General features: G+C 36.2%; 1 protein-coding gene and 1 non-coding gene across 2 annotated transcripts in view; both read left to right on the top strand.

Annotated features, from left to right (window-relative positions):
• The window catches only part of fam20cb (FAM20C golgi associated secretory pathway kinase b), a 63,745-nt gene extending 55,590 nt beyond the window's left edge, over positions 1–8,155 (top strand). The window contains exons 5-11 of the mRNA XM_087785016.1: positions 2,435–2,550; positions 3,493–3,673; positions 3,740–3,849; positions 3,916–3,997; positions 4,930–4,989; positions 5,054–5,204; positions 6,262–8,155. Coding sequence (XP_087641142.1) covers positions 2,435–2,550; positions 3,493–3,673; positions 3,740–3,849; positions 3,916–3,997; positions 4,930–4,989; positions 5,054–5,204; positions 6,262–6,363 — 802 coding nt within the window. The 3' untranslated portion in view covers positions 6,364–8,155. The remainder of the gene's footprint in view (positions 1–2,434; positions 2,551–3,492; positions 3,674–3,739; positions 3,850–3,915; positions 3,998–4,929; positions 4,990–5,053; positions 5,205–6,261) is intronic.
• trnar-ccu (transfer RNA arginine (anticodon CCU)) lies at positions 1,618–1,690 on the top strand. The gene has a single exon. It is a non-coding gene; the product is annotated as a tRNA-Arg (tRNA).
• Positions 8,156–12,965: the final 4,810 nt, after the last annotated feature.

Genomic DNA, 12,965 nt, shown 5'->3' with positions numbered 1-12,965 from the left:
CGTATTGTTGCTCCTGTATTGCGATACATATCGTATCGCTAGATTATAAAGATTAAACTGGTAATTGAATTAAAGGGAGCAAGAACCAAGAGACTAAATATGTACAAATATACACTATATTGTGACTTTAAAATGTCATGTGATATGAATCAGCTGAAAGTGTAACACACTATACATCTCTCTACACAACTGTGATGTAGACGACATGCTAAGCTAGTGGCTGCTGGACCGTGTGGTCAGTAGATGAAAACAAAAGCTGCTTCCGTCAAAAAGGTGTCAGAACACACCATGTGTTCGCTCTGCTGCACTGTTGAATGAGCCGAGGAGAAGCACGAGTCGGGGGATACAATATGTATCATGATACAGGGACAATGATACGATATATTGTGATACTGTAGTAACAACGATATATTTGTAGTATTGTCGAGTACTTGACTCTGGTGTTGTGGAATTTACAGACCAGATGACTCTTGATGTAGTCGTAACTGCTTTCATTTGTTTTAAAACCAGAATCAGATTTAGTGCCAGAGTCGCCTGTATCCTCTCGTCCTCAGTCATCACCAGGACTTCACTGTAACTTCTTATATAGGATATAGGGACTGCTGCCATCTAGCGGTCGCAAGTTTAATGCAACACAAAAATTAAGAAATAGAACTATGAAAATTTTAGATTTCTGTTGAATATTCATACAGTATTGTGAAATAAAAAGCGCAATATTTAAGTGTATCGATACCTAATGTATAGACAAACTTTTTTTGCCTACTTAACACGGACATTTCCTACCTTATATTCATCATGATCTTCCGTCTTTATGTTACCACCTCGTAACACATACGATATACTAAAATTGTTTCGACATTACAGTTGAAACAGTTTGAAACTGCTCTGATCTAAACCCAAGGGTTTTGTTGCTAGCTTAGCTGGCCATCTGTTTGAGGTTCAATTTAAAAACCCCATGTCACTTTGTGTATTTGTACATTTCTGATTAGACTACAATCAAAATAACAACACACAATAATGACCCACAACGTTAATTAAGTAAATTCTAATTAAAATTGAAATAGCAGCTTTTTGCTAGAATGACCGAGCACGGAATATTCTCTCTGGTTTGTAAAAAAAGAAACCTAAAACACAAGCTTTATTTTGCCAGGATAGTAAACACTAAGACACTGCATTTTCAATGTGTCTGATGTCAGGCAGGTGGTCATAATGTTTCTGTTGGAGGCAGCCTGACGACAATAGAGGAAGAGTGAGTGATGAAGGAGCACGGCAGTCGGGCCCTCAAGGCCAAGCGGTGTCACATCCTTGCGTCTGCTAGACAGGAGACTCGTCAGCATCCAGACTCACATCTTCACCTGCTTCCTGTCCTCCTTCTCTCCCTCCATCTTCTCTCTCAGGTGCCTGGAGCCCTGACCATCAGTGGGTTATTAGTATTAGGAAAACACACATTTTTGAGTCAACAGTACGTAATCAAAATGTGTACTTAAATTGTATTTCAAGTATTTAATACATACTCGACTTTAATTTAAAGATGCTGATGAGACGCACATTGAAGGCGGCGACTGACCCCTAGTGGAAAATTAATGTATTGACATGTACACGTTCACTCTATCGTCAGCCCCAGTGGCCTAATGGATAAGGCACTGGCCTCCTAAGCCAGGGATTGTGGGTTCGAGTCCCATCTGGGGTGGTTTCTTTTGGCATTTTCCGCACCAACACCTTTATTTTGTTTGTGCGCCGTTTAAATCCCTACTTTCTTCTCTATCATGATTTAATGTTTGACTTCTTTATGTGTCATATGCATTCCTTCTATATTCAGTTTTAACATTGAAACATATAATAATCATAATTTATTAAACTATTAGACTTGTTTTTCTATGCTATAATTTCAATTCATTTTTGATTATATTTCTTTCTTTCTTCGTAATAAATGTCTAGTTTCGATAGATTATTTTATTTTGAGCTAAAATTAGGTTTTTGTAACATTTTTTCTATTGTGTTGTTGTTAACAATTTTGATTATATTTGTACTAATTAATAAATATTTAGTGTCTACATCTAAATGTACAGTATATATTCCTCTCTTTTTTTTAGATTTAAAAATGTAATTATTTATTTAAAGTTCCTTTTATCCCACCAAAAATAAGTTGTTTTTAATTTTTATTAATTAAAACCATTTAGGTTATATTTTTTCTACTGTTCTAACTATTAAACAAGTTTGTTTTGAAACAACTTTTTCTCATTTTTGTTTCTTTACATTTTTTTAAATTTGTCAATACATTCTAGCACAATTTTTTATTGGATTTTAAAGCCTCCTTATTGAACAACTTTTTCTTGTCTTCTTGTGAAATAAAGAACATGTATAAATGAATATACATATAAATACAGTGATTTCAGCCAAATAAAGACTTTATTTTATTTTCCATCTTCTTCAGAATCCTGGACTTCCGTCGTGTCCCTCCTGTAGCTGGACGACTGGTCAACATGACCAAGGAGATCCGGGACGTGACGCGGGACAAGAAGCTGTGGAGGACGTTCTTCATTTCTCCAGGTAAACACCGACTGTTGCTGAACATCTTTAATCTGCTTCAAAGAGCCGAAGCTGGCGTGATGATGTTCTCTCAGGAGACCGAAGCTTCTGATGGAGAACAACAGTTAATTAGCGCCGCGATATTACCTTCACACGTTATTCATGAGGAGCGTCTCGTGGGAGCATCGGCGCTGGTGTCCCCGGGTCACACCTGGGCTTTATTTTCATCTGCGTCCACAGTCGTCTTTTGAATCTCTGTGCAAAGATTCGCTTCTAGTATAGCTGTACGTGAAGTTTATTTTATCATGTATACTTAGGTATAAGTACTTATTTTTGCTAAAGTATGTCAAAAGTAAATGTCAAGTAGTCTACTTCTATTTTAGTTTAAAGTATACTCATTGTACCATTGAATATGCATCTTTTTGCTAAGATATGTCAAAAATAAACTTCAGGTATACTACTTCAATTTTAGTATAAAATAAGTATTATGTAGTACACTTCAATGAACTTCTTTTTTAAGGGATGTCAAACATATACTTCAAGTATACTAATTCAATTGTAATATTAAATAAGTATACTGTAGTACACTTGAATATACTTGTTTTTGCCAAGGGATGTCAAAAGTAAACTTCAAGTATTCTAATTCAATTTGAGAAAAAAATAAGTATACTGTAGTACATTTGAATGTCCTTTTTTTAAGGGATGTCAAAAGTATACTTCAAATATTCTAATTCAATTTGAGTATGAAATAAATATGCTGTAGTACAATAGAATATATGTTTTTTAATGGATGTCAAAAGTAAACTTCAAGTATACTCCTTCAATTTAGGTATAAAATAAGTACACTCATAGTACACTTGAATATATATCATTTTAAGTGATGTCAAAAGTATACTTCAAGTATACAAGCTTTAATATAAGATAAGTACACTCATAGTAACGTTTGCTTCGATCTTCTTCCAGCCAACAACATCTGTTTCTACGGCGAGTGCTCGTACTACTGCTCCACAGAACACGCTCTCTGTGGGAAACCGGACCAGATCGAAGGATCTCTGGCAGCCTTCCTGCCGGACCTGGCTCTGGCCAAACGCAAGACCTGGAGAAACCCGTGGAGGAGGTCGTACCACAAAAGAAAGAAGGCAGAGTAAGAAGCATTGAGACTCTCCTTCAAACTCTTCAGGTCAACTCATGTGAAGTGACTTGTGTACAGGTGGGAGGTCGACCCGGACTACTGTGAAGAGGTGAAGCAAACGCCGCCGTACGACAGCGGGACACGACTGCTGGACATCATGGACATGACCGTCTTCGACTTCCTCATGGGTGAGTCATCTGTCAACACGGGTGCTCGTCGCACGGTGTCTCAACATTCCTCTCTTTCACCTCCAGGGAACATGGATCGTCACCACTATGAGACTTTTGAAAAGTTTGGCAATGAAACCTTCATCATCCACCTGGACAACGGCAGAGGGTACGTCAGGTCTGGGAGAGGAAAGCTTCCAATGAAGATTCAGAAGAAGAACTCAACTATCACAATATATAAAATAATAGAAACGTATTGTGTAGAAAGAATTTGGTTAGTTTCAATATCCAACAAACATGGAGAAAAAAACCTTGACCTGTGCTCATAATCTTACGTAACAGATGATAAAAATGTATATATACTTGTGTTTATATATATATATACTGTATATAATAATAATAATAATAATAATAATCTCTATTTATATAGCGCCAATATATATATATATATATTGTTATCATGCCTACCATAACCATCACTAACTCACTTACTTACTTACCTGTGCCAGACAGAAAAGTAGTGTTCCGCATCCGTGATCCTCAAGGGGGCAGCATAACGCTGTCATTAGATGAAGTTTTAGTTTAGTTTATTTATTTCAAAGGACAATGTGCAGTTACATTAAAAGACAGACAGTTTACATAATACATACACATACAAATAAAGTAAAAACACAATAATAAACAAAAAACATTATAACATTATTGCTTATATTCTTGGTCATTGTTGTTTGTCAGGCCTACGCCATTAAGCCACACACCCAAAATGAACCACATGTTTTTGCACCCACAGTGTAAACATTTCCTTAATTAACCTTCTTTCATCTATAAAATTGTATAACCTTTGTGGAAATGCCTTTTCATAGCAATGAGCTCAATTGAACAGCAGGTGGTAGTAGCGTTCCAGAAATAGCTCACACTGTAATAGCAGAAAATGAAAGTACTTTGGCTTTCTTGTCACTGAAATAACAAATACTTCAAAAGACAAGTGGATCCAGATCATAATACAAACAGCATCCACTATTAAACATGTTTCTTCTCCCTCATAAACATTTCCATTATTATAATTTTATTGTGACGTTTTCGTGTTGTTGTTTTCTTCAGCTTCGGCAAGCATTCCCATGATGAAAAGTCCATCCTGGTGCCTCTGATCCAGTGCTGCAGGTGAGTCACCTTAGACCTGAAGACCCAGACCTGCTGAGTGAAGGGACCACTCTTGTGTGCACAGGGTGAGGAAGTCCACGCACTTGCGTCTGCAGCTCTTGGCTAAAGAAGAGTACAAACTGTCCACTCTGATGTCAGAGTCGCTGGTCAGAGACCGACTCAGTCCCATCCTGATCCAGCCTCACCTGGAGGCCATGGACCGACGCCTGCGTCAGGTGAGACGCTTGCAGAATGAGAGTCAGTCAAAGAAACAACACATCAAACCGATAGTTTGATGTGGATCTTCATATGGAAGTATATGAATTATATCACAATACTGAATTGTTTAATTTATCATTTTCAAGAAAATAAATGCATTGAATGTTCTTTTTAAGAATTTAATTATATTTTTGAATTACTGAATTCAATAATGTCTCCTTGGAATGGTAGTTTTTTATTGAAAGGACTTTTTCTAAAACAAAATTCTTTGTAATTCTAGTAACTCAGAGAGAAAGCCAACAAGGCAACAAGATTAAACATATTGAATTTAGCCTGTATTTTATCTTATTTAAAAATGAATTCTTGTTTTGATTATTTTATGTATGTACTTTTTTTCCCATCTTGTTCCTCTCTTCAGACTTTCTTACAGATTGAATTAGAATTGTAGCACGATAATCGTGAGTTCAGTTGTTCAGAGCTCAGTCAACCTACTACTAACCTATATTTTATGTATATTATCATTAAATCGTTTTGTAAATACCTTTTCATTGCAATGAACTTTGATGATCATTCTAATTTTTAATTTAAAAAAAATAACTATGTGTAATAAAATATCATTCATTTTGAAAGTATTCATTTTATTATTATATAATTTAAAAAAAAAATCAACCATTCAATACACAAACTATTGAATTCCAATATTCAATAAAAACAAATGCAACCTTTCAAGATAATAATTATTGAATACATTTTTTTATCCAAAAAGAAATACATACTTGAATAAAATTAAATTATAAAAAGTCAAAAATGTTGAATTCAACCATTCAATATTAAACATGGCGCTGATAAACTTCCATAGCTTTAAATACTGACACTTTTAGATGACGAAAGATTGATGTAGTTACAAATATGTGCCACTAGAGGGAAGCAGAGATTCAGGTTTGTTCGTTCGTCATCAGCGTCTGTCAATCTGGTTAAAACAAAACTGTCAAGTGATATAAGTATCATTATATTCCTTTTTAGCTTCAAATAAAATTGTCGTTTTCCAGCTGCTAACATCTTCTCTGCCGACAGGTGCTGAACGTGCTGTCCGAGTGTGTGGAGAAGGAGGGCTACGGTTATGTGGTGGAGGACGACCTCAGCGGGCTCCGAGGGTCAGACCGCTCCATGAGGTAGCTGTCTGAGCGCTCATCGGGTCTGAACGGATCCTCACCAACTGGACTTCTCAGGGGGGGAGGCAGGTTGCACCAGACCACCAGGAGAACTTTTCCTAACATGAAGGATCCGGTACTGGATCAGTGACTAAACTGGACCTTTTCAATCAGCTGGACTTGTTTCAATATCCACCTGTAGGACAGAACCACCACTAGAACGACCCCACCACCACACGACCACAGAGATCTGTGCTTTCAGGACCCTTGTCGTTTGAATTCAGTGAATTCTGAAGGGACACGTCACGGCACCGACCCCCGCCTCACGAGCTGAACTGCGTGTTTCTACGTGTCGTCGTAGTGTTTTACTGGAGAAGAGGATGTGACGTCTCGGTGTTCTGCTTCATGTTTCTGCTCAGATGTCTTTATTTTCTCCCCCGGCGTGGACATATTGGAGCTGGAGTGCAGGCCAACTCCTGGAGCTTTATTTTGCCTTTTTTTTTGTATCCAAAAGTGTCATTTCGAGATTATTTATTAAAGATAAAATTATTTATTGTTTCAAATGAAAAGTCTAAGATTGAGAAAAGCCACACAACACACTTAGTAACCTTCTCAACGTTGATTCATAATCTTCTTTTTCTCTTTAATTTCAGATACAATCGAGTTGCATTCACTTGAAAAAAATACTTGAAGCAACATGTGTCATTTTACATGTAGTGGCTTAACATTACAACTAATATTACAAGTAAAAAGTATAAAAACAAGTAATAAAGGGAAGTAATTTTATAAAACACAACATTTTTTTGGTGTTCACTTAAATATCTTTGAGGGACAATAAATACTCGCAAAAATGTGCTGAAACAAAAAATCTATAGTCATTGTTAAAGAATGGTATGGAATCATAGTTTTTGACCCCCCTTGTTTAAATGTGTTGAATATATAAATGCAAATTTCACAAAAATAATGAAAAATATATTGAATTTTTATATTTTTTTCTTTTATTGAATCAGAAAATGTTCCATAATAACTCACTAATGTTACAACCCATACATTATATCCCCTGGTCCTCGCCTTGATAGAGTCTCAGCAATTATTTTCTATTTATTATATAATTATATAAAAAAATGTAATATTTAATTTATTTTTTCAAGTAAATGCAACATCAGTAATTAAAATTAACATCCTTGATTAATTTAATTTTTACTGCTTAGTTCTCGTTCAATGCAAAACACATTTTGGTAGCATTAGCCAAATGTGACAAAGAAAGTTTGAAGGCGTCGTTTCTTTGTATCATATCGATGTTGTGGAGAGATTCTTCTTCAGGGTGTGTGTGTGTGTGTGTGTGTGTGTGTGTGTGTGTGTGTGTGTGTGTGTGTGTGTGTGTGTGTGTGTGTGTGTGTGTGTGTGTGTGTCGCGTCGCTCACGGATCGTGGCGTCTGATAGAAACTCTAGTGCCTGTGCAATGATAGAACTTTACTTGAATGTCTGATAGTGGAAACGGTTCCTGGGTATAGATAAGACAGAGGAAAACAACATGTTTTTAGGTTCGATGCTGCCATTTTTTTCTCGTGTGTGTGTCTGAGAGCGTGTGTGTGTGACTGTGTGTGTGAGAGTGAGAGTGTGTGCAGGTGACTCAAGTGCTTCAGGAGGTTTTTTTGTGTGTTTTAATGCGACCTTTTGTTTCTGTGGATTCTTTCTGATTCCTGCATCATGGTAAAGTGCAATAAAACTAAAAATGACCAGAAGGAGCTTCGGGAGCCACGTGTGCGTGTTCTTGTGTTTTATATGAATAAAGGAGACGTGTGTCTATGGCTGCACTTCCTCGTTGATTCTTTTTCAGAGATTAGTTCATGGTCTATGGAGTTTTGAAGGTGACATGACTGTCATTCTTGTTTACATATCAGTATCTCAAGAAAGTAGTATCTCAAGATATTCATATCTTGAAATATTGCTAACTAGAGATATTTGTATCTTGAGGTATTCATTTATTCTTATCCCGGGATAATTGTATCTCAAGATATTCCTATCCCGGGATATTCATATCTTGAGATATTTGTATCTGGAAATATTCGTATATGGAGGTATTCGTATCTCCGGGTACTTTTAACCCGGGAGATACTTATCTCTTCATATTCTTATCCTGAGATATTCGTATCTGGAGATTTATTTATCTCAAGATATTCATATCTGGTGATATTTGTATCTGGATTTACTTGATAGTAATATCTGTAGATTCAAGTATCACCAGATACGAACATCTTGAGATACAAATATTTCGAGATATTCGTATCTCAAGATATTTGTATTTGGAGGTATCCTTCTCTCAAGATATTCGTATCCCAAGATATTCTTATATGGAGATATTTGTATCTGGAGGTATACTTATGAAAAGATATTCGTATTTTAACATTATATTATCCCTAAATATTCTTATCTCAAGATGTTCATATCTGGAGATATTTGTATATGGAGATATACTTTTCTCAAGACAATCATATCTGGAGATATTCATATCCCAAGATATTCATATCTGCCAGTATTCTTATCCTAAGATATACCTAGATCATTGTAATTCAAAATATTCTGGAGATATCAGTATCAGGAGATAAGAGTATCTAATGATCTGTGCATCCAATAAGTAATATTTCGAGATATTCGTATCTCAAGAAATGTATATCTGAACATATTCATATCTGGAGATATTTGTATATGGAGATATACTTATATATGTATATCTGGAGATATTCATATCTGGAAATATTCATATTTGGAGATATTATTATCCTATATACCTTGATCATTGTAATTAAAAACATTCTGGAGATATCCGTATCAGGAGATATAGTATCTAGTGATCATGCGCATCCACTTATTCAACCTTTTTGTTATTATTTTTTATCTCTTAAATCCAGCACGTTCTCCATACATTATTATTGTGTTGTTTGTTCACAGTTGTTTCTTGAAGTAGGAGACTGACAAATCAAATCCAATATGTCAGATTATTTTTTACGAAATTAGATCACCATGATCCCACTTATGATGCTAAAACACCAGACTGAGTATAGGCTACAATTTAATGTCCCTGATTAGATTAAAAATACCATAATCCTGGTCATAATGTTTCAGGTATTTATGTCCTTTCGTAGAATTCAAAAAACCCCACAAACAAGTCCAATAATGCATTGAAGACTCATCTAAAGAGAAGAGCTATAGGGTTTAATCGAGGGCCCGTGAAATGATATTCTACAGGCCTCTGCTGCTGACTGATAAAGAGGATTTTTACGACGTTAGATGGTTATAGAAAAAGGTTATTACATCAAATGTCATTATTTATATACCATTGGTTTTTAAGGAAAGATAGAACAAGAGGAGGGAAGACCTCCTTTTCTTGCTTAAATGTTCTGATAACCTGTTCCTCGTCACGGTGTGGCCCTCGGAAACACAGATGGTTTACAGCCATAGTGTAGGTTTAGTTCACACACACACACGCACACGCACACACACACACACACACACACACACACACACACACACACACACACACACACACACACACACACACACACACACGAGGAAGTATACACAGACAACCATCAGTGAGACACAGTGATCTGAGCGGCAGCAGTCTGGACAAACTGGTCATGGAAGCAAATGAGACGACTGATCTGATAACAACTTTGCCCTGTGTACAGCGCCTCCTGCTGCTCAGACAGTATATGAGTAAAACATGTGCAATAATGTTGAACTTTTGCACAACGTAATTCCATTTCAGTACCACATAAAGAGAGTCAATACAACAATATATGGCACAAATGTCACACAACTTGAAGAGAACTGAAAGCATGTAAAATAATATGAGGTAAAGGTATGAAAGCAGTACCACAATACTTTTTTTTTGGCATACAGAGTATAAATCTTTTTAAACATTTTAAATATTACAAATGCTACAATTTTCTTTAATTACCTGGGGTTTACTTCAAAATGAGAGAAGGGAACTCTTTATAGAGGAACCACATTATACTAAACTTGCTTACCTCTAGAGTTCCGTCATGTTTCTCTTGTATTCTTTATGCTTAAACCTCAATATGCTCAGAGAAAACCATCGAAGTTTTTGAGACTTCAAAATGGGCCTTGAGTTTGGAAAGGACAAGACAACTCTCTATTATTTTAACATACAGAGCCCGAGAGAGTGTCATGTGACCACCAAACTGGTTTACTGCAGTGGGTCAGCTGGTACAGTTACACTGCTCTGACTTAGGGTGGCGCCAAAAACAATGTTTTCAAACTTACATATTGCTGCTTGTAGTTTAGTTTAATTGAGCTAATACTTTCCTATTTGCAGTGGTCCCTTGTTATCGTGGGGTAACATTTTGTAATAACCAAAGGTGCAAACACTCTCTACAAACCTTTCCAAAATTGTAATGAACATTTTCCAAATTCTTATCCCTTGTTACCTCAAGGTCAAGGTGACCCGAAGGCCTGAAAACAAATGTGTTTGTGGTATCCCTTTCGCTGTTTCTGGGTCAAGATGAATGATCTCCACCACTGAATATGTATTTCTGTAAGCCAGGGAGGTCGTTCACCTTGAACCAGAGACAACACAATGTTTAAACAGTTATTATTAAGAACCTACATACTCTGACTCTGATTGCATGACTTGAAGATGAAATGAAGACTGTTTGAAGCCTCATGAGCCTGGAAAACTACAATAAATGACTGTGTCCCAACCCTCGTCTGTAACGTTGTTTCCACAGAAAATCCTTTTCCTTCTTTATTTGATAAACCGGATTCCTGCTCTGATGTTCACTTTTATATTGTCTTTTTATTTGTTTAGATTATCTATTTATCTTAATATAATAATAATAATAATATTTGATTTTTAGCCAACTCAGCTGGACACATGAAATGACTTGGCGGGCAAGATCTGGCCCTCAGGCCATAAGTTTAATGTGATAAAGACCATATCAGTGCAACTTTAACTAATCTTACATATAGAACGATAGGTAAATAAACAGACGTTCTGCTAATGCCAGCTACTGGCTGGAGTCAACATTTATAATTGTAGAAAACATGCCTTGTATAAAACCGTGTCTCTAAACACTGACTTCAGTTCAAATCAGGGTTTTCGTCAGACTGACTAAACGATCCATAGACTGGACGTGAGTGAGTTTAAAACAAGTTGAAAAGTTCAATTAAGAGTCGTACATTCAAACCAGGAATCAAATCGGCTCTGCGGGTCAAACGAAGTGTCAAGCGGTGGCCACAGCGCCAGCGGGGCCACACACGGAGGCCTGCAGACCTCGGGGTGTTTTCCCGGCTGCTGCAGCCTCACGAGAGAATTAAGAATCTGTTGAGATCCTTCAGGATCCACGTCGTCCTGTTTTATAGACACGGAAACAATTTAGAGCCATTAAAGAGCATTTTAGATAGAATCTACTCAACTTCCTCTTGTTGACTAAACCTCTGCACACACACACACTCACACACACACACACTAACACGCAGATATACACACACACGCACGCATATACAAAACAAAGATGTAAAAGATGTTGTTTGTTGTTTGGCTTAAATGTTTTGTAGAGATCAAACTGTTAAATAACCAAAATAAAACATGGAGTCCCCCGGGAGAGCGGCGGACCACCCAGCAGGAGGTGGACCTGGTTCTGTCCGAGCTCACTGGTCACCATCAAGATTTGCAAGGCTACTGTCTGAACCGGACTGCTGACTTTCCCAGATGCTTTTTTCAGGTTTGAAATGTCATTTATGTCCAAATATTGTCTTTATTTAAGCGTCTGGCTGAGAAGAACAAGATATATATTTGAACTACGGTAAATGTAAAATATATTTAGGTTTAGTTTTTAGAATATACAGTATAAATCTTCCCAAACTATTTGTCTCTACTTGATCATTTCTAAATGCTCAATGTCACCAAAGTGGTTGTTATTTGTTGGAATTTTTTTTTTTTTTTAGAATTCAAGGGCCAAACAGAATCATCAATACATTGACCTAACAGGAAGTATGGGTCTGTAATATTGTCTCTTCATTCTTTGACGCTGAAATGATTTTAATTATCACTGTATTTTTTATTCTTCATTAAACAAATTTACTCCAGGTTTACTCGTATTGTTGCTTTATTTGATTACATTTTAACCCAAAACATGCAGGTTTATCATAAAATATATCCAAGGAAGAAACCTGAGGTTAGTTCATTGTTTAACTCTAACCCCAAAATCATTCTAAACTAATATACATATAAATAAACGAATGACAGTTTGTTACTGGAAACAAGAATCATAAAATATAAAAAATATATTAACAACTCCAGTGTTTTGCTATAAGAAATGTGTACACCATGATCCTTATTCTGTAGTCATCTTCCTATTCTTCTTTTATCCCCTAACTTCATTTCTAACTTACTTCTTTTCTTCCTTCCCTCAATACAAATCACCATATCATCAGCAAACATCATCGTTCATGAATGTCCTCCGTTAACTAGTCTCAAAGTCTGTCTGTCAACAAAGCATTAGTGTGTTATCTTTTCAAGATGTACCTCATGTTGATTGACTTGGATTTAACTGACATAATCAGTACGTTGTTAAGTACTGGACATTCAATAAAACTATT

The sequence above is a fragment of the Callionymus lyra genome, chromosome 2 (assembly GCF_982586985.1).
Source record: "Callionymus lyra chromosome 2, fCalLyr1.hap1.1, whole genome shotgun sequence".
Taxonomy (NCBI): Eukaryota; Metazoa; Chordata; class Actinopteri; order Syngnathiformes; family Callionymidae; genus Callionymus; species Callionymus lyra.
This window is presented reverse-complemented; position numbering and strand designations above follow the sequence as displayed.